This window comes from Papilio polytes, unplaced genomic scaffold, assembly GCF_000836215.1.
Source record: "Papilio polytes unplaced genomic scaffold, Ppol_1.0 DF821845.1, whole genome shotgun sequence".
NCBI classification, from domain to species: Eukaryota; Metazoa; Arthropoda; class Insecta; order Lepidoptera; family Papilionidae; genus Papilio; species Papilio polytes.
Window position 1 is genome coordinate 4,444,850 of NW_013527359.1, and position 22,289 is coordinate 4,467,138.

The 22,289-nt window shown below is 32.9% G+C and overlaps 4 protein-coding genes across 4 annotated transcripts in view; 1 reads left to right on the top strand and 3 right to left on the bottom strand.

Moving 5' to 3' along the window:
• Positions 1 to 488: 488 nt before the first annotated feature.
• Positions 489 to 8,483, bottom strand: LOC106107927 (beta-galactoside alpha-2,6-sialyltransferase 2). The gene is made up of 5 exons (XM_013288959.1): positions 7,637 to 8,483; positions 2,519 to 2,616; positions 1,140 to 1,285; positions 927 to 1,057; positions 489 to 790 (listed from the first exon to the last, which is right to left on the bottom strand). Exons 1-5 carry the CDS (start codon positions 8,397 to 8,399, stop codon positions 543 to 545), a joined length of 1,386 nt encoding a protein of 461 aa, XP_013144413.1. The 5' UTR covers positions 8,400 to 8,483; the 3' UTR covers positions 489 to 542.
• A 1,859-nt stretch (positions 8,484 to 10,342) lies between these two features.
• Positions 10,343 to 13,360, bottom strand: LOC106108158 (transmembrane protein 43 homolog). The gene is made up of 7 exons (XM_013289250.1): positions 13,032 to 13,360; positions 12,725 to 12,951; positions 12,398 to 12,591; positions 12,113 to 12,288; positions 11,652 to 11,880; positions 11,469 to 11,574; positions 10,343 to 11,163 (listed from the first exon to the last, which is right to left on the bottom strand). The coding sequence occupies exons 1-7, from the start codon at positions 13,134 to 13,136 to the stop codon at positions 11,058 to 11,060; spliced, it is 1,143 nt and encodes a 380-aa protein (XP_013144704.1). The 5' UTR covers positions 13,137 to 13,360; the 3' UTR covers positions 10,343 to 11,057.
• A 325-nt stretch (positions 13,361 to 13,685) lies between these two features.
• Positions 13,686 to 17,761, top strand: LOC106107871. Its single transcript, XM_013288878.1, has 8 exons — positions 13,686 to 13,944; positions 14,014 to 14,251; positions 14,513 to 14,673; positions 14,834 to 15,174; positions 15,728 to 15,859; positions 16,222 to 16,340; positions 16,547 to 16,822; positions 17,289 to 17,761. Exons 1-8 carry the CDS (start codon positions 13,818 to 13,820, stop codon positions 17,533 to 17,535), a joined length of 1,641 nt encoding a protein of 546 aa, XP_013144332.1. The 5' UTR covers positions 13,686 to 13,817; the 3' UTR covers positions 17,536 to 17,761.
• A 967-nt stretch (positions 17,762 to 18,728) lies between these two features.
• Positions 18,729 to 22,289, bottom strand: part of LOC106107831 (retinal homeobox protein Rx1-like) — a 4,510-nt gene continuing 949 nt past the window's right edge. The window contains exons 2-4 of the mRNA XM_013288835.1: positions 22,196 to 22,289; positions 19,866 to 19,989; positions 18,729 to 19,752 (exon numbers count right to left, since the gene is read on the bottom strand). Coding sequence (XP_013144289.1) covers positions 19,102 to 19,752; positions 19,866 to 19,989; positions 22,196 to 22,289 — 869 coding nt within the window. The 3' untranslated portion in view covers positions 18,729 to 19,101. The remainder of the gene's footprint in view (positions 19,753 to 19,865; positions 19,990 to 22,195) is intronic.

Genomic DNA, 22,289 nt, shown 5'->3' on the forward strand with positions numbered 1-22,289 from the left:
TGGGAGCTTGTAGCGACGTCGCTGCGCAGCTTCTCGGATGTCGCGCTAATTCCGCGCGCTCGCTCGGAATCGCTAATCGCCAGCCACAACGCGCCCACCCATCAGTATTCAACTAGCGAGCGATGCCCGCTGTGCGATAGCAAATCGCTAAAAATACGAGATACTACAACAAGGGCGCCTCATGGCCGACATGACCTTACATGAATCTCATAAAATCAGTCTAATATTCGTTCCTGTTCGTCGAACGTGTCACACTGTATCAAATTATAAATGAAGACGACAAAAAAAACAAAAATATCTAGTTAAATTAATTAAAATTCATGTTATAAATTATAAATAAGTAGTTTATTAACCTATTCTAATTGGGAAGACAACATCTTACTGCTATCATTAACAAGCTTATAACAACACATTACAAAGCCACGCAAGTCTATGGACATTTATATAAGTAGTAGGCGAAACGAGGCCTTCTAAAGTTAATATAAATCTATCAATATACGCGAAAAGCTCTTTGGAAGACTTGTGCATTAATAACAAACAAATTAAGTATTGCAATTGATATTGTTAACTCCTGGGATATCGATGAAGCCTCTTTGAAATACGTCGATGTCGGAGTTATCTCGTATCGCCTCGGCGAGGGCCTTCTCCTGCGCGAGGGGGTGCCAGGCGCCGAGGGTGCAGGCGGGGTCTGCGCGGGGGGAGTGGTAGTGGCAGCGCCGCGTGGCTCTGCTCGACGGCACGTACTCGAACACACGCACCTGCCCGCACCGGTGCAGCGCGAACCAAACACCTGGGTACACTCAAATTGTCACAAGTCATAATAATTTCATACAATAAATACTTTACATCACATCACCTCCTAATATCAATGTAGATCAATCAAGCTCTAAGCTCAATAATTATTCTATATAGAAAAAATAATTTACCAATAAAACCAGAAGACGGCGGATTTCTCCTGAGGCGATAGGATGACGAATTTTGCAGCACCGACCATAAACTCCACAACACGTTAGGATGTAGCAAATGGACGTCAGCTTTTGGTCTTATTTCAAGTAATCTATGTAAAAAATCCATGAGTAGGTAAACACGTTAATTGAGGAAAACAAGAATGTAAAATGAATTATTTCTTGTAACTGAACCTTTTGTAGACAGGAAAAAGAGGAAAGTCGGAATGATGGTACCATGCGTCCAAAGTTGATGAATAATTTGCGGGGTCCCATATTAATATTGAAACGTCTTTGTACAAGGGATCGTCCAAGAATTTGAATTCTGGTTTCGTAACAACCTAGAAGAAAAAGGTTATGTAGGTCAAATGTAATTAAATCAACATTTTTAATTAATACATATTTATTTTTAATGCTAATCTTAAAACTAAGGTTAATCAGCGATAATAATTTTCAAAAATTAAAATTTACTTAACAAAAAGTATAAAACAGATTTCTCTATGTTTACATAAATAAATGAAACGAGAGAAGGCGCTGTGCTGTCTCTTGATTTTATTTTCCAATAAAAACTTTTTTTTTAAAAGTGGACATCGCTAGCCGTCGATATTTAACTACCAAGATTTGCGATGTTTGCTAACCAAAGACTGCATAAGGTAAAGAAGTTAGGGAAAACTAAAAAATACTTTGTTATAGGACTACTAAATGAAAAACATTCTAGCGAACAATAAACTATGTGACAGATAAACATTTCACTGGAATCGTCGAATCGCCTATTTTTTAAATGCGTTAAAAGGAAAACATTATTTTAACTTCAGGTCCATCGACAGTACTAGAAGATGAAATGAGAAGTATTTATACGTATTTATTCTATTGTTCTGGTAAAACACACAAAAGACAGACGTGAAGTGAATATTTTTGAAAAAGTCCAAATTTTGAATCCTTTGCATTTGTAGACACTACTGGATTAATAAAAATATTACATTTCATTCACTTCATGCATTTGTTAATCTTACATATTTACTTATAACTCGAAATTTGTCAATTTATCAATATTAATACCACGTAGGTAAACAAATTATACCATACAATTTGTATGTGAGATTGATTTTTCAATCCACTCTCACGGTGGTGATGTAATCGATCCTTATATCTCCTTAACTTTACCAATTTTACCACAGTTCTACAACAAATCTGCTTTTATGGTGAAAGATAGCATATAAGCAAGCGATAGCCTAGTTTGTCAATCACTTGCTACTGACTGCTACACTCAGAATTGCTTATTGATCATTAAATTACCCTTAGAATACAGTAAGATATATTTCTTCTTGGAGCTGATTACGTTAGTCTCTTGAAACTGTTTCAGTAACATTAAATTTAAGTTTTGGGCTAGCTACAATTTCTTTGGTGTAATAAATGTCCGTAAAAATATTAGGTAATTGTAATTAAGGAGAGAAATGCGAAGGGAAAGAGGTAAGGCGCATTTAAACAGCCATTTGATAAAGCTAGCTGCACAGTTTCTTAACCATTTGCTACTGTTTTTCTTTAAAATATTTGATAATCTAGATAACAAATACCTGAGAATTCAAGACGCGAAACGTCGTCTTTGAACCCACGTCTTCTGTATAATTTTCGGTGGGGGCGTTGTTAAACCTTAGCACCATATCATGTGAATCTGTGGATAATGCAACATATTAGTAAAAGATTGACGAAAACAATCGCTGCTACCTTAACCTAACTAAATTCATCCATCTAAGTTTTCGCATTTATAATATTAGTAAGATTTTATTTTCTCTTCACATTCATTTATACCCCTTTACTGTGATGTGTGACTTTCTTTTTCTTTTCTTTTTTTTCTTTTGATTCTTTATAGTTTTCTTTATCATTGAATTATATACTTTTATAACTATAAATAAAAAACCTGTCATTGGCCTTACTATACATAATACTCAACGTTTAAGTGTTTTATATATGTACGCTGTTGGTTTTTTTAAATAAATAAATAAATAAATAAATCTGCTAACTCTATTGTTGCACTAATAAACAATATTAAAAAAGGTGTTTTTGCATAACTGATTAAAATTAAAACTGGGATAATCAATCATCATGTTTCCTATGCAGATGTCACATATATCTTTCCATGCGGGCCTCGACCCTGGCTAGACAAGTGCCGGAAGGCATCGCACCGAGAATAAACATTAGTTCCGATGGAGAAATTGTAATCACTTTAACATCATAATGTTATAATGTTATTGAGTTTACAACTTAAATTAATTAAACAGAAGCCAAAAAAAAATGTGCCACTTTATATTGATTATCATCGTTTGTAATTAAATATTTATAAGTACCCTTATCAAATGTTCAGTGACGGTTTGAAATGTTGCACCCTTTGTCGATCACAACACATGCGAAACCTTCAAAACGAACCTAACATTCTCACCTCTATTTTTTAACACCAGATAAATAAAATCCCATAGTTAAGCTGATTTTGAAAATTAGAGTAATAGGTTTTGGCGGGAGACACAAACTTGGTAGGTAACAATTTTGTATAAATTTATTTTATGTCAACTCGTGGCATATACATTAAATTTGATAATGTCTTCTATACCTTAGTTAAATTATTCATACTTAATATACATTAAATGAAATTATTATTCAAATACCTAATGTATTTTACATAACATGCTTTAAAAGTATTTACGTTTGTTACCATTATTCATAGTCACTGTGATTTGTAATCTAATTTTATACACAGGCGACATCTCATATAGTTAGCAAACGTATTAGCATAATAGAAAACGACTCGGTTTTTCCAATCACTAGAATATTTTAGGAAATTTCAAGAAATTCAAATGACCGTTTAAAATGTACTTTACTGTACTATATTTTATTAGTAACTCTACTTCCTCATTCAAATATTCATTCACAAAACGAAATAATTTGTAAAGTACAATCAGGGGAACTGGCAGCGGTCCTTAAAAGCTACAGTTCGTATGAACGTTTATACGTAGAAACGACGCGTAACAATAACCAACGGCGTAGCTTTTAAACGTCTCTGTTCCATTAAATTATATATACTTTATATGTCTTAGGCAATTATACAAAAAAAAACCTTTAGTTTACTTCCCGATCATCTCTCTATCAATATATGACCTATCCTGGAAAAAGGAGAGTGAGATGGTTTATGATGAGTGTAGGGTGAACATAAATTAGGTATGTTGGTACCTCATTCCTGAAAATGCAATATAAATGGAAAAAGTCGTTTGTTTTGAATTTTTTGTATATAAATGGAAACGTAAGGAATCGTTTAGATATTGTATGTTCGTAAAAGATACATTTAATAATCACAGTGTAATTAGAATCCGATGCTTACACGTTCATAGTTACTTTATATGTACCCACGCGTTGTAAATGCTCGTGCGTATTATACTAACCTCTTTACATAACCATTACACGTGTTCAGAGTTAACAAGCAGTGAATTTCGTGTTTGAGAGTAATTTAAAATTATTTATAATAAAATGCGCAGTTGTGCGCAGAATCGTAGGACCGTTCAGCGATCGCAAACACAATGGTCCATGCGCATGAATTATGCAGGCCCTATGCACGTGCAGGTTGATGACACGGCTCGGTCGCGCACCGTCGCCGCCTCTACAATGTAAACAATACGCGAACGCCTCCGCACCCCTTGCGACCAACCTCACGCCCCCTGTTCATCTCACGTTCAATTAGCACCACAAGCTAATGACATTGCTAAATATAATCTGTAACACAATGTTCGTGGAAACAATATCTTTAACGTTTGTTTTTTAACTTGTCAGTACAGTATCATATGTAATTTTTGTTTTATTTAATGTCGGGGATCCATTTTTGTACAGATTGTTGAAAGAAGAATCTTAAATATAATGTACATAGTAAATATATTGCTCTCATTTCTTTTAAAACTTTTGTAACTTTTTATGAAAAGTTCAATAAAGTATTCACTACATTTCTCCCCCTTGAATAGTTAAGAATTTGAAATACATAAGGAAGATATATAACTTGGTTTTGACGAGTCATTTAAGTGACAACGTGTCAATTGTCTGTCCCGCGTCTGAGCTATAAACTTATCAAAGTTTTCGAGAAAGGACAAAGACATGGTTTGCGGTTAGTGTATGACTAACATAAAAATTCATAATAATATGGTTTGTTGAATGAATCATGCGATGCAATTCATTTACTAAGGAAGTAACTACACAACTACATGACAGCTCAGAACAACAAAGTGTGACTTCCGATTTATAGAAACCAAGTTCGAATTTCCTCATGGTACAAAGTCTATACCGAGATACAAAACTCCTACATTACAAATTCGTGAACGTAATGTGCAATGCAATTGCCATTTAATAAAATATATAATTTTTAATTAAAGTAAAAAATGAATTGCAAACATTTTATTGCAAAAATTGGAATTTAAAATCATTGTAGTGCAAAAACAATTGAGAACCGAATCTTGGGAGCTAAGATAAATCTTAAAAGGAACGTCAATGTAAACAAATAATCAGAGCCGATTGAGGATTCTTTACACGAATAAAGATATGCTTAATCACTGAGAAAACCACCATAAAAAGCTCAGGATTTTTTTAACTATAAACTAAAAACGGAAAACCATAATTCTGATCAAATCTAACGAAATGAAAACTGAAGAAAATTATTCGGAAACATTTTTTATTGCAAACGAACAGTATTTTTAAAATACTAACTACAATTTTCTATTACGCTTTTAATATCTAACATTTGTCAATTTTTGTTTAAAAATTGCATACATCAGACATGGTACAGACTTTCGTACTAGTGTAATCTTTTCCGATCTTGAATATTGTGGGCATGCAAATGTTGTCGATAAGAGTTTTTACTAAGTCCTAGTTGGATTTTCCGATGCGAACGCGTTAGTTTTATAGAGCGGTATGCGTTGCTGCGGCGCCAGTGAGCCCTTGCCGATACGCTAGTTACTAAATTGCAGAATAGAGCAATAGACAGTGCAGTATTGCAATTGTTTGAATGCACATAGAGACATAACAGTATTATTTATCAAGCAATGTCATTACTGCAATGGCTACTGCTCTACCCAACTGTTTTTCCCTCGTGTGAAACAAGCAATAGCTCGAGCTCGGCCAGACGTCGCCTATGCATATCTTCAGCTAGATTCTCCACGATCATGAATAAATCAACACGAAACAACGATTTGTATGAGCTTATTAGAATTATCTCTAAAAACAATGTTGTCACGTACCACTTCGTTATTCTGCATCGTCTAAGCATTGCTACGCTATGTGAAATAAACAAATATTTAATTAAGAGAATTAACATGCTACATAAACAAAAACATACACTAGTAAACAAAATGGTGATACTATTAGGCATGGTGTGTTTTAGAATTAACCTTTAGACAGGTCTTTCTTTCAAATGTACCAGAATATTGGCATCAGCGACGGTATTTATGGCATGAAAAGATTTATTATTGTTTCTAACTTTTTAAATTTTAATACTTTCGTATGCAGTGTAGAGGAATATTTTTACTTTTCACGATGCGAAACGCGTTGCATATATCTCCTTCGGTCGATAATAAATAGTCGGCATCTCGCAAAGGTACCTAGTTGTCTACACGTTTGATTTGTGTCTGTGAGTAATCAGTAAAGTCCCGTGAACAATAGTAATTCACGTAATTCGCATATGTTTTGGGACGTTCGCCGAAGGCGGGCCAGCGCGCATGACAATGCGTCTACAAAGAAAAAAGATCCGCAGCAAAGATAGCTGCAACAATACACGGTCGATCACCTGTCACCGGCACCACTACGAACTTTAGTACAATCAGACTATTATCATATCTACAAAGAATATTACCGTGCTATTTCTAGTGCCTGGAATGCGAAACTGCATCCCACAAACGATATTAGTGGAGATTAGCGGAATAGTACTTTTTTTATTCTCAGGGTGTGTTTTTATATTAAATTACTACTCTGTCGCTGCCTATAAGAGTTGCGAATGCAATGTCACTAGAAAAGAGAAGAGATTTAACATAAAAAAGTCGTAGAAATGCAGGTATTTTACATTTCCTGATCGCGTTCGTTCCATGAGATTTTTTGTACTTAAATTGTCGATACAATTTATTCAGATTCATTAGAAGCTTTACTAGTTCGGTATCCTTAAGTAAGACATTAAATAATCTTTTATGGGTGGCAATGGCATGTAATTAAGCATGCATACTAATTCAGATTTAGATCAGTTAACCGACTTTTTGAGCACTATCACATGTTGCAAATGCGCCCATTTTGGGTCATTGACCCGCGACAAAATAAGAAGAGTTAAAATTAGTGAAGCTAGTTACTGACAGCACATTGGGGACGGTAACTGTAAAAATAAACTCGTAACTAGAAACGTATACTTACTATAGAAGCATTGTGATTCATAAATGCGCGGGCGTGAATAACCAGTTTAATGTAACATCATTTTATCAAAATGCACAACATCCTGTATAGCGCCTACGTTACAAGATTTTTAAAAGGCTACATACAAAATGTTTTGCCACAAATGTAAAAGCCTTAAACAACAGGATTGTAAAATGAAAAAATGGTTAACAGCCATTTAAAAAATATAGCTAAAAGTTAAACCAATAAAATTTCAGAGAATTGAAAAGAAATAATTAATTAAGACTCACCTATAAAAACGCCTAAGCGCGATCCCAGTAATGATCCTGCACTAGTTACCACAGCACATGTGTTATATGCACGATGCAGTTGCAGAGGCTCCTTAGGTATTTTATAATTAAGTCTCCTGAAAGGCTCGTCCTCCGCAGTAACAGTTCTAACTGAGACAGCCGCTAAGGCGCAAAGTATATCCTTCTTAGTTGGCTCCTTCCACTGTCCTCTTTCAAAATGTACATCGTAAGGGTTTTGAGAATCTAATCCTGATGTAAAAACTTTACTTTCACTCATCAAAACCCTATGGAACTCTTTTAATAATAAAGTTTTGAATTCTGCCGTCCTCGTTTCACAATCTGTTGTTAAGTAGTCATCACACACATATTTATCGCTATCAAACTCTAATATAGGCTTGTGTATGTTCGGAAATCTTGGACTTCCACTTTTCACCACAACGTTTGCAGACGGTCGGACTTGTGTTCCGGAAGATTGATACAATTTCCCATTATTCTTCATAGCAACTATAGATCTTCTATTCTTACGTCCGTTGTCATTTTCTCTTGGATAAGTTAGTGAGTTTGTGTGATATTTTTCAGAGTAAGTTTGCTGGTATCTTATATCTTGGCCGGTATTGCGCTGCGTATTGCTGGGCGTTTTGTTGAACAGTCTTTGTCTTTCGATATTCATCCAATACTGTGACCATATTAAATACAAATAACCGCACATTCCGAAACATAAGAGATTAATAAAAACCCACACGGACATCGCTGCAGCTTTCATTTTTTACACTTTTTAAATATGTTATAATGCTTTTACTTTACTTTTATTAGATGCAGTATACGCCTTAGGATTATCACTTAATTTTATAGGACACACTTAATTTAGTTTTATTATAAAAATTATTGTATTTCACAACCTTGTGTAAAATAAACACTACGTTTTGTCGAGGGTGGAGTAAAATCAGCTGATCGTCTGAGTATTGAACTGCGCATGCGAATAGATTACATAAAAATAAAGCTTATCGACTGGTCAAATCCATTCATTTTCATTTATTACATTTACTTGAATATAACAAATATTTGATGCTAAGATAATTGCAATGTTACATATTTACTAACGGAACCATGTAAAAAAAATGGATATTAAAATTCCTTTATCCTTGGCAGAAAGTTTTATTAATAAAATATTACTTTGTCTAATAATTGTCAAAGAGACTTCTACTATACGTGAATCGAGGAATGTTTATAGACGGCATTGAGTCGATAATAAAAGCTCAAAACTATTTATGAGAGACGAAATTGTTTTTTTTTCTTATTTTATTAGGTAACAATTGGGTGTTAAATAAAAGGCGATTATCTAAGAGTTTCCTTTACTTGTTACATCAATATTAAGACTTATCGGTTACATTTTAATAATCGAGATGAGATAAAATATTAGTTACAAATAAACGCGGTATAAAGTTAAACTTAGGAATAAACTGAGTATAAGCAAATATTTGTACAAATTTTGCTTACACTCAGTTTACTTTATACTGCGGTTATTTGTAAGGCTGTTAGTTTATTTTTTTTTCTCACTAATCATTTTTATATCTAAACCCTTTAGTTATACATTTAAGGAGTAAAGTTTATTGCATATTACATTTACCACATTACAATTATTATACTAAGAATAATTATAAGAAAATACTAAGACATATACTTAGGTTTCTATAAATATTGCTGAGAAATTTAAAAATGGAAATTATCTAGGAAACATTTCACTGTATGTTTTCGCAAAACATTTCGTCAAATTCTTTTTCGTTTTTACTTTTTTTTTTAATTTTCTCAGCGTTGTATAAACAGTAAAAGGGTAGAAAATGGACTTAAATATTGGTTCATTCCTGATATGGGTTATAACTATTAGTACAAAGTACATTACGCTACATTAGTAATTTATAATGACTAGTACATATTTCTTAAAACTGTAAAAAAATTATATTTGTACGCATCGTAAACAACCCATTTTATAGGAAAAATCGAAATAGTTTTAATGAATTAAAGTGAAGATATTTTATTGAGATATAAGCACATTTTAAATGTTAATAAAACTGTGCGCGTTTCATTTAGGACAATAATTCAGTAAGAAAAATTGCTACCCAAAATTAACTAGGCGTTATCTTGAAAATCGTTTTATTTGTAACTTGAAAATCTACTCACGTTGAATTTGGCAACAGTTCCGTATTTATTAAAACAATTTTAATTTTAACAAAATATATATGGTATAAAAAATTCAACACCGTAACTAATAGCCATGTATACCCAGCTTCTATAAGCATAGGGATTTTTTTCTTTCAAATCATTTGGATCCAGATCCCTAAATACCTAGGTATTAAGTACGTAAAATCATTATTAAAAGTACGTTTATATTTAGGAACAGATGTATGTTATAAAAAAAGTATCAAACTTCAACAAATATGTTTGTTGAGCAAATGATTCTATTGATTATCCTAATCAGTCTTTAGCAAACGTCCAAAAGAAATTTTATTAGTAAGACAGTTTTTCTAAACTTTTTTTTGGCTTACACTTAAGTGTATTTAGCCACTGACAGTATTAAAACACAGGAACCGAATCACGTAAAAACCTAAATAAGAGTAGGAATAATAGAACAGAAATTTTTTGAGAACAATAAAATTATAATCAATGTTACTTATTTATTTAAACAAAAATTTCACTTCTATTAAATTTTTCTAGATTAGATTTTTGCTGTTTTTCTTCATTTTTTTTGTTTATAATGCGTACGGTAAAATATTTATAGAAAATTTTGTCAAAAATCCAGTGACTGCTTTATTTTGACAATAAAAAGCAATAAGATCACATTAGGGGGAACAATTTACCTTAACATATATGGATAACAAGTATATCTAGAAGCAAATAGGTATGCGAGTGTCTAAAAATAAATCCTATCAGCTACTTATTTGTTTAAATGAGATCTATTTAGTTATTTACTAAAAGATACAAGCAAAAAATATGTATCTGACAACATGGCTTATTACTTGGCAATATGTTGATCTGTATTACATCACATTTATTTACTGTAAATATATAGATAATAATAAAGCGATTACAAATAATTTTGGTAATGTCATGCTTAAATCCCATACAGATATTTTATCAAATTATTGGGTTCAGCCGTCAATCTGTCATATCTAATAATTTCACATTCCATCCAATTTTTATAAACAAGGATAATTTGTGTCAACTATAATAGCTTAGATAACACTAAAATGAAGTATTTTAATCACTGGGCACTGTAATCAACACTAAACACTGGTTTCTACAGCTCCATTGCAACATCCTCAATTATAATGACACAATACAAGAGCGCCATGAAGGAGAGGCTTAACAACTCCCCGAGGGTGAGGGCGTACGCCGGCAGTGCGGAGGGCAGGGGGGGCGAGTGTCAGCCCGCTACCCCCGACTGCCGGCTCAGTAGAGTGGAGTAGTGCAGCAGGGGCAGCGCCGCGCCCACCAACACCATCGCACCGAACACCGGACGGTGGATCAACCTGCAAACAAAACTCTTTATATTTTTAATGCGAAACATTAGCCTTCACACTCACATACATTATTTAATACTAATATTATAAATGCGAAAGTTTAGATGGATGTTTGATACAGTTTGTACTCTAAACAGCTGAAAGAATTTCAATGAAATTTGGTATAGATGCATTTAATTCCACGCGGACTGAGTCGCGAGCGAAAACTAGTTCTTTATAATTATTCTACATTATAGAAATCGATTACTCTTAATTCAATTAACAATTGTTAGTACAACAGTATGTTATATGAATTACTATGAAAATAAACTTACCAAGGTATTGACATAACAAATAAAGTATAGGAGAAAGACAGCACAAGGTTAACCCACAGCCGGGAACAGCGTCTCAGAGCGTTAGATAACCACTTGCTTTGCAAAACTGAAATAAATAAAAATAAAGTAACAGTATATCTTTTACTTTATTTCTATATAAAAAAAAGATATTTATAAACTCACACAGAGTGATCCAGTTTGGATGTAAAGTCATAGTTGATGCAAATACTTGTATGAAGCCAACCATACGGTACTTCCATGTATGTATATTAGCATCTTGTTTCTCCAAATCATGTAGAAACTTCTGAGTGTAAGATCCTTTGCGGAGCAGCGATATAGGGTCTGCTGATGGGAAGTTGACAGGACTATAAGGTTGTAGAGAACCAGACTCTACCACACCTACTGCTGTATACTGTAAAGGGGAGAAAGCATTTTTTAATTGAACTTTGATTAACAAATTACTAAATCACATGGAAGTGACCAGGGGCCAGTAGAGGTGGCAGCCACAACCCCTAGATAAGTAAACAAGACTCTTAAAATTAGACCTATAATAATTTTGTTAGCTTAGCTTTCGAATTTGTTAAATAAGGACGACTGTCACTAAACTCTGTTAAAATATGATTATTTTAAATCTAACAACTTACAATATCATCCTCACGTCCTGCATAAGAAAAATGTATCCGTAGATCTCCAACCTCGTGTTCCAAGGCACTCGCACCATGGTAATAAAAACCAGAATGCAACTTGATATCACTGCGTTCCGGTCTAGAGTCAGACCATATCTCGTAATAGTCATTTACTTTACGTTTTACATCTAAACCTAAAAAATAAATAAATAACAAATATTGAAAAAGATGCTTTCTCTCTCTTATATAGTTTGATATTGGGGAAATGTATTTTATTAGTACTTTCTTAACATAATAACTTACTTAAGTACAGCCACCCAATTTTAACACTCTCTGCAATATGTGTTTCGCTGAAGATTGGCATTGAATTAGGATTTTGGTGACCAGATCTTATGTAAAATAATGCAGAGTCTACAACATAATCTTTCCATTCTTTATGATACCAATATGTCTTTTGATTTTCATCTCCTGGTTCACTTAAAAAGTTTTGTTGGTCTCTAAAAAAATAATAATATTCACATTCAAAATTGTCCATAAAAGAATCATGGTGCATTTAAAACTTACTACATTGTGGATAATATTAACAAATATTGCAAACAAAGAAACTCTTCATGGTATCATTTCACTTACGTTGACTCTTCTATCCACTGGTACATTTGCACTCTCTTCCGTAACTTAACAGCTTGTACTTGAATATTGTAGTCGGGCTCCGAGATAGGTTCTAATATACGGAGAGGACCAATAACATGCACAACTCGGCCTTCGTAACGTTGAGCATCATCAATAGTGTGTACATCAATACTCTCAGCATGGGACATCAATTCATCCAACATTAGATTACTTCGGATTGTTTGGCTCTAAACAAACAGTAACAAATATATGTACTCTATTGACTATTCATAAATAATAAACACAACATTATATACAACATTCTTACCTCAGCCCAAATTAAAAAATAAGTAACACCAATAAAGAGTACAATGCTTAAAAATGTAGTTAGCCAAGTTTTTTTGAACTGAGCTACTACACTCTTCCAATCCATTTCTTATCGATGTTTTTTTTTTATTTATAAAACACAAATAAAATATAACTTGTAAATTAAAAATGTTAAGAGCACCGTTGCACCGTCCAACTCCGTATTCGACTACGTAATGCCCCAATAAATGAAAAGAATCCAATACCGGCGAAATCAAACCGATTCGACAGATTTTAATTTGCAATCAATTTTTCCATTCAATTTGATTCAATTGCACTTTATCAATCAAAGTCAAACTTAAATTAAAACCACAGATTGCATATATGTCGGAAGCTATAGATGGGACAGGTCCTTTGGAATTTGGACCGAATTGAACACTTGGACTCGTTGAAATCTAGAATTAATATTTGAGTTCATAGAATTGCTCCATATAATAATGATATTCATGTTTTCAAGTTTTTAAAATCCTTTTGGTAGCTAAAATTAAGTTTGAAAATCTGAAAGTAATCTTTAAAAAAATATAGTGCTTATAACCGGACTTTTACTGCTACTGTCAAATGTCAATTTGATTTGACGTTGACGTTTAATATTTTTAAGGTGTTATGTTATTGTTATTGTACTTAAACTTGGAGGTTAAATAATAGAAATCTTGAATTGAAATCGATTTAAAATAAAAGTAATGTGTAAGTCAGATACATAGTTATCATCACTTTATATGAAAAATATGGTAAACAACGTAAGAGAAAAATGCAAATAAATAAAGCTGCCTTGATTCTATCACGATCCGAACCATGTTTATCATATTTACTAAATAAAAAAATTAGGAAATACTCTCACAATGTACCTTTTATAAATCTATATAAAAAAGTAACAGGTAAGGTTTGTAGATAATTTATTTCTTTGCTGAAAATTTTTAAAATAACTACAAGATATTTTATTATAGGTGAGGTGAATTCAAGTGAAAAACTTTTGCTTTTACAAAAGAAGCATCCAACTCTTCAAAATGTTAGCCAAACACAAATAGATTATGTCCTTAAAATTCTTGAAAAATTTGGTATCACCGCTGAGGATGCATGCAATAATCCCCATGTATTCTGCATGAATGCCATAAGTATGGATAATTATGGTGAAATTTTACGGGAATGTTGTTTTGTTAACATCCTTCCCAAATACATTATAAGGTAAGATATAGTTAAATATTAAAAAAATATGTCTCAAGTAGACAATGCTTCTGTGTTTGTTGCTGTCTATGAGCTGCAGTAGGTTCGCTATTTCGGCGAATTCAGGTGGCCATTTGCTTGTTATGTTATCTTATGATATACAGTAAAAATTTAAATGGTAGCATAAATACTATTTAAACTTAATTACAGTAAAAGCTTACTTGTTAATACAAAATTTTCATAAACAGATCTATTTTGTTAAAAACTTTTGTATTTTTTCAGATACCACACATTAGTGAGATCTAGAACAATAACTAAATTGAAAAAGGAAGGTATTTTAAGGGAAAATCTTAATTTAGAAGAAGTTTTACATAAATGCTTCAAAGACTGGCCAGAGAAGGAACAAAAATTAAACAATTTTTCAGACAAAACTACTTCAATATGTAAGTAAATAATTTTATTTATAAAATCATAAACAACATTAAGATTTTGATTCTTTTTTGTATTGATTATTGTCATATGTATATTTAATCTTAACATTTAGATGGATGGATGTTTGTTGGAAATTAAAATAATAAGAACTTTTATAATTTTCTTCTTTAGTGACTGTAAGAACAAGTGTACTTGAGAAATACCTTACATGGAGATTATCTATAACTGAAGATGAGTTTAAAAGTTATTGTAGGAATTACTTACCTTTACGCCATAGACCAATGTGTGATATCTCTGAAGCGTTACACTTAGCACAGAATGTAATCAAATTTGACATTGCAAATATCAGAAGGAATGGATTTATTATATCATCAGATCCAATGAATACAAAGCTTATAATTGAAAATGTAGATTCACTGGCCGGGTATAACATTCTAGACGCTATAAAAATGGAACCAGCCATATTAAAAAATAATTATAATTCGTTATTGGAGATAAGACAAATATTACAGGTAATGAGTATTTTTTTATATGCGTCCTACTCTGTTTATAAATGGTAGGCAACACTTCTGCATATATGTGATTTGCTATTTGAGTGATCTATGAAAAAAAGTTAGTTTCTTCAATATTATATACAGGGTGATTCTTTACAGGCGGATCAATGGCTATTTTATTTAGGTCCTCCAAATCCATAAATCAGCCTGTATATAACATTATCATTTGATTATATTGGCCAAGTGTTTATTAGTTCTCATTAATTAGTTAAGAAAAAAACATTATTCAAATTACATCTTAATCTTTAAAAGTCAGAGACCATTTTGTCCACAGAATATAACAATTGTATTGATGTAATTACACAGATCATAATATTTTGTATTATATGTATTTATTGAAAATTATACAAAACACGATTTAAACATACATAAATATAGCCACGCGAAAACAATGTTATAATTAGTTTGTCATCACCCCTTTCCTAAGCAGGCTCCGAGCCCCTCAGTGGGGGCATATAGTGAGCTGGTGATGATGAAGCTACATTATACCTAAATTACAGTTTTTTTGTAGGACTATGGTATAAATGAAGAGGCTCAAAGGCGATGTTTGCGTGTGTTCTGTATGCGCGCACAGTCCGTCAGGGAGCGACTGGACCAATTGAAGGAGTTGAAGGAATATCAAATATTGTCCTCACATCCTAGAGTAAGTACTTTGTATTTACGTAGCTGTTGCTCGCGACTTTGCTCGCGTGAAATTAAAAAATATAAAAATGTTTTAAATCGGCCGGAAAATTACCTCGATATGGGTACGAAAAAGTGAAATGAAAAACTTGAGTAAAAAAAGCTCTGCCAGTATAAATGTCTTATGGCTTATTATTTACTACTAGCTTTCGCCCGCGACTCTGTTCCCGTGGAATTAAAAAACAAAAGTGAGTAGCCTATGTGTTCTTCCAGACTATCCTCTTTATCTATACCAAATTTCTTCGAAATCCGTTCGGCCGTTTAAGCTACAAACTCTATCAAACATTTATAACATCAGTTTACTATTATTTTTGTTCATTTTAGGTTTTATCAATGGTTGTGCATAAAAGGAAAATGTTGACCCGCCTTGAGAAAATTCAATCAGCTAAGAAGCAGTGTTACAGTTTGAATCAACTTGTATCGTCCAGAAAAATATTTAATAAGTGAGTATAACTGAGGTTTTATTTTAATTGCTTTCTTCCCTAATAATTTTACTATTTTTAACCGAATTCCAATAGGAATAGATTCTCAATTCGATTGGTATATTTTCAGTGTTATGTATTTCTAAGAAGTTTCAGAATTCTCGATACAAATATCAAATATTGCTGTGTTAAGATTTTAACTAATTCTACAATTTATTATGTTCCAGTTATATAAATAGTTTCGGCAATAAAGTATGCGGTCGAGATATGGCAATACTTATAGCGAATTCCATCCAAACGAGAGAAGACAAAAATAGTGACTTACCAACGTTAAAAAAGGACAGATATACGAATTTGAAAAAGGCTGTGTTACAACAACTTAAGAAACATAAGTATTGGTTACATTCTTCACTGTACATTATCAATGAAAATCTTCAGTATTTAAATAAGAAATTTTATGGCGATGTTATTGTGAATAACTGTCAAATACTTCTTTATCCTCTGTAAGTATATTTTTATTATAAAAACTAACGCAAGTATTTTAACACAGAAAACTTGTGGTTAGGTACAGTGATGTTTGCTGGCGGTATAACAATATCTCTATACCTAATATTATAAAGAGGAAAGATTTCTATTTTTATATGTATTGAAATAACTCAAAAACTACTGGGCTGATTTCAAAAAATCTTTTACTTTTAAAAAGCTACGTTATCAGTAACACAGGCTATATTTTTTTAAATTCCACGCCGACGAAGTTACGAGCTACAGCTATTATAACGTGAAAGAAAATTCATTGAAAATTTTGTACATATTAAAATATCACGAAATGTGGTTTCAAACTTATTATTCAATTTATAGTAGTTGTTTTAAAAGTAGTGGATTTCAAGTTGGATACAATATATAAAGACATTTCTGTAACTGGAGCACCTCTAACGAAGCTGACTGTACCTAAAATGTTTAAATTTTTAGGGCGGCAACACAGCGTTATATAGAATATTTTCTAAATAAACGCATTCACACAATAGATGCAAAAAAAGATATAGAATTGGACGGAGGTTACAATAGTTTGAATTACTCTCAGCTCACAGACGATCAGATATTGAGTTTGACTCTTTATGAAATTGAAAAAAGGTACCATTTCAGTGGCGATGGTATCTGGAGCCATCAGGAGGGTGCCAAAGATATGCAATCTGTGAAACAATTGCAAAACAATTAAAAAACATATTTATGGTCTAACCAGTGAAAAGATTAAATCTGATATCGGAATTAACATTTCAACTCTCATTTGAAATATCTTCCAGACTCAGGAAAAATATTATCTTTGAACACTTTTTTATTTTATCGCATAGCGTTAACTTCTTTGGATTCCGACATGTTTCTTTTATTTTTCACGTAAATATTGTAAATGTTGTAAATAAACTAAGATTTAAAAAATAAAAAAATCGTTTAATTTTACCACTCTTTTATTTATAAAATTACATATGAATATGGTTTTCTAAAAAATGTACTATTGCTTTGTGATAAAAGTTTTTTTCTTAATATTTTTTACATTTTCATTACAATTTATTAAAAAAAAAACTGGTACGAATATTTTTTTTCTATTTTAAAGGCAGACTGGTTCTATAATTTAAAATCATCTTATATAGATTATCAATATAGATAATAGATATTTTATAAATGCTTTCTTTTAAAAATCTAAAAAAAAAACTTATAATGCTTATAGAAACTATTCATATCAATAAAGTAAAAAAAATTAAAACTTGTAAGTTTTAACCAAATTTTTCTATAATAAAAAATAACCTAGAATAATACATAATTACAGTTATCTTGGCACAATATTCACGTCTTATTTAAATTATTTACAAATATAATTACTGATAAGGTATTCGACATCTTAAAAATGTACAAAAATCTTATAATAGTTTGGCATATAATAAAAAATAACTACAAGTTACATGTTTTAAATCATTACTACGAAATAATCTAATCGAACATAAGCTTAGAACTCTTAATCACTTATATTGTGTGGGGAACGATAGAATTAGAAATAAATAGAACATAAATTTCTAATTTATTCTTACAAATGTAAAAAAACTAAGTAATATTTTTCTTTGGATTAGAAAAAACATGCACGTGAAATAACTTTAATTGTGTCTACTTGTCTCATATGTATTAATACCTTTATATTATAATCTAAGCTATAATATATATAACGATTGTAAAAGGTTTCTTTATAATAAGGCACAAGGAATGCACAACATTCTACATTATATTGTAAAGTACTAACAACTAACTTAGTAATGATTTTTACGCAAAAAATTTTTTCTATTCTATTTACAAATTAACAGCGAATTAGAATAATTAATTAATTTCCTTATAAAATATTAATATAATTGATAATGAGTTTATAACAATTCTTAATATCTTTATGGACGCTAATCCGATTGATTCGATCAGCTTTCTTATTTGTGAGATTTGTAAGTTTTATTGCATATAAAACTTATATTACAAAATGCTTAAACACGAAAAACTTACTTAAGTTAGTTTTATAACTTGCGCATTTTTGAGCTTTAACACTAACTACATTTTTGGTGACAAAGAGTTAGAAAAATCTCGACAACTTGTATACCAAGCATTACAATTTTGTAATATTTAGACGATATTGCTTTTCTTATTATATGAATTAAATCATATTATTTTTACATAATCGTAAACGTTCTGACATCGAATACTCCTTTTCGAAATTATTCCTGACTGTAGGTTAATTTCGAAAAGGAGTATTTCAGTTCAAAAAAGGGGGCAGAGATGTGTAACCTTGTCCGGGGCTGGGTTCCATTTTGACAACGACAGGGGGCGCGAGATCCGCGTGTCTGTCCATCTCGTAGTGCTTGTCATGTGACACCATACCACACTTGTCATAGTCTTCGGGAGGTGGAGCGTAGCGCGGCGGCTCCTCTTGCATTGCACACGCCGAGTATTTGTCCTCGTGGTCATGCGAGCGGTACTCCAGCTTATCATCATGCCCATGACCCTCCATCTGCGGGGAGTGGGCCGCTATCATCGGATAGTCGCGCACGCCCAGCGGAGGCGGACTACCCTCGCCGTAGTCGTAATGTCTCGGAGCGAACATTTGACCGTCATGCCCATTGAGTACTGTAGTGTAAGAATACGCCGCGGGCTGAGAGTTAAACGCTGGATAGCCGGTCCCGCCAGATGACAGCAAGTGGTGCGGCGACAACTCATACGTGTGCTGGTAGGACCACGAGTCGGCGGGAGCTGGTATACCGTTCTGTGGGAACGCTGGTAAATTCCCACCGATGCCGGAGAAACCGCCGCCTAACGTTGTCGAGCTGGGGGAACTGGAGCCGATGTATCCAGTTTTTCTCGGGGGTTCCCGTTTACGCCATTTTGCTCTTCTGTTTTGGAACCATACCTGTGATGTAATAAATATGTGAATTAAAAGAAATCATAATAAACATTTACATAGCTTAAATAGTCATGTAAATAGATAAAGTAACGCTATAAATATTCATGAATGGTACTAACCTGCACACGTGATTCCGATAAGTTCAGCTTGAGAGCGAGCTCCTCTCTGGCAAAGACATCTGGGTACGGCGCTCGTTCAAACGCACGCTCCAGTTCTTCCAGCTGGTATGCCGTGAACGTAGTCCTAAAAATTCAAATGGAACATTGTAATACCATATCAAAACCATCATCATCGTTTATTTTGCTATCAATAAAATGACTTTTCAAACTAACTGCCACACTAGTCATCAATTGGTCACTTAAGCAGTACTTAAGTGTGGATTTCTTACACTATGTTTACACTTTGAAGTGCAACAGTTAATTCCACATTCAGTATATAAAATATGCAAAGTATAACAATTTAAAATGAAGTGGACACGATACATTGATATGTAAATCGTATCTGTCGCGGTGCATCGCGCGTCAAACATCTGACGCGTGCAATATGGCTGCGTGCGGGGTGCGGGCGCACGCGCAGAAATTGATTGAGCGTGAAACTAAATTCACCCCTGACGCGCGCCACCGCTTATAATTGCCTACCAATTGACAGTACTTATTGCACTTTATTAAATACTCGTTTACCTTGCGTGTTATTCTGTCCCCATTAAGGTTTATCTCTATTTAGTACAAGTTTAACTTTAAGAATTTTTATTTCAAGCGTAGATCGGAAAAGGCGGAAAAAGAATAGCCAGTTATCTAAAACTTTCGATAGAAATTAAGCCTTTTTAGAAGCCGCATTTAACACCAACTTTAAATGCTCTTCGTCTAAGAAACTAGCTTAATAGAGAGACAACAATCCTTGAAACTGAATAACGTAGGGGATACAATTTTTTATTACGTATTGTTGCGATCATAAAACGTGTAGGGATGTGAGAAATGCCATTGCACAAGTTATTTCATAAGCAATACGAGCCCTCGCGTTACGGAGCGTAGATAATAAAGCAATCGACTCCCCGTGGACATACGGGTAATTAACTTGACGCAATATGTCGCCGCCTATTTATTGATACAACAAAAGACACCAGCATCAAGTGCTTTTCTTTTTACTAACATTGAAATCTTGTTATATCATAAAATATTATTAATATTTGAAGTCCTAACTTAACTGAACTTTATCTGATATCTTCGCAATGCCCAAAGTTTTATTACAATCCGACCAGTACATTAAGAATTCCAAGTACAAAATACGTCAGTTAATAACAAAACTAATCATGTGACGTAGATCTCATTTTGCTTAAATTTTTGAACATTATTTTAATAAATGGTACAGCGTAATAACAGAGCCATATGTCGTGATCGCTTTTAGATACTCATCGTATTAGTTATGCAGTTCGAGAACAGAAGGGTCCGATATTGCATCGGTATTTGAAGCGAAACGATCATTTTTTTTTAATGTACATAAAATTTAAACTATGCAAACTGGAGATAACACATATTAAAGTACCATAAAGCTTTGCAAGTAACTTAATCTGGATAAAAACAGAATCTACCTAATGGTAAATTTACACTGCTGAAACTTGAAACACCTGTACAGGTGTGTGTATTCCGTTGTACGTGTCTTTCCTTGACATCCTGTATATCTCTGTTCTATATTTTCAAAAAGATATAGAGGGGTATATGTAGTAGGTGTTCCAATAACAGTAACTCGCAACTTACGGTAAGGATATGCGACATGTAAATACGAGCTTAAGCATGCAGGTTATAGTAAGTAATCCCCATGTGTTGCTACACGCTTCTACCTTTTAATTATCGTTAAATGAATATTGCAAGATAATCTCTCGTGTCGGAGGCCCAGACCGACTTCGGGCCGCTGCGCCAACGCAGTAAGTAAGTAATATTACAAGGCAGTAAGATAATTGAATTCACCTTTTTAACTGACGTATTTAAACAAAGTATCTGTCAACTTTTGTTCCGATACAAAAGAAAAATGGTGATGAACGTGTTTTTAAGGTATAATTAACTCGTATCAATCTCTTCAGAAAATGTGACTAAAACTTAAATGTTAAAATTTGTTAATAAATTATTAAAAAATAATGTTAATATTGCTAATTAACTTTAATTTGATTTAAAAACTACATCGGAGCTACGCTCCGTAGCCCGTGTCATTACTCGTAGAACGTCGTAGCAAGATTTTAATTACGCGTCTCCAAAATGTGTTTATGTTTCCTTATTCCGCTTCGACGCCTTTTAAGTGGACTTAATAATGATGTAAGTAGTTAAATCAGATACAAATAGATCACGCATCTTGAACAAGAACCTTTTTAGTTTGGTTTTACACAAGCAGGCGGTTAGAACTAAGATAACAATAGATTCTTATTTACGTTTAGAGGAAAGAAAATAACAATTCTCACCTAGTTTTCTTTTTCTTGATGCCGTTATTGTCGCCTTTCTTTTTCTCACTCTTCTTAGTGGCGGGCGGAGGCGGGGGTGGTGGTTGGGGGTGCG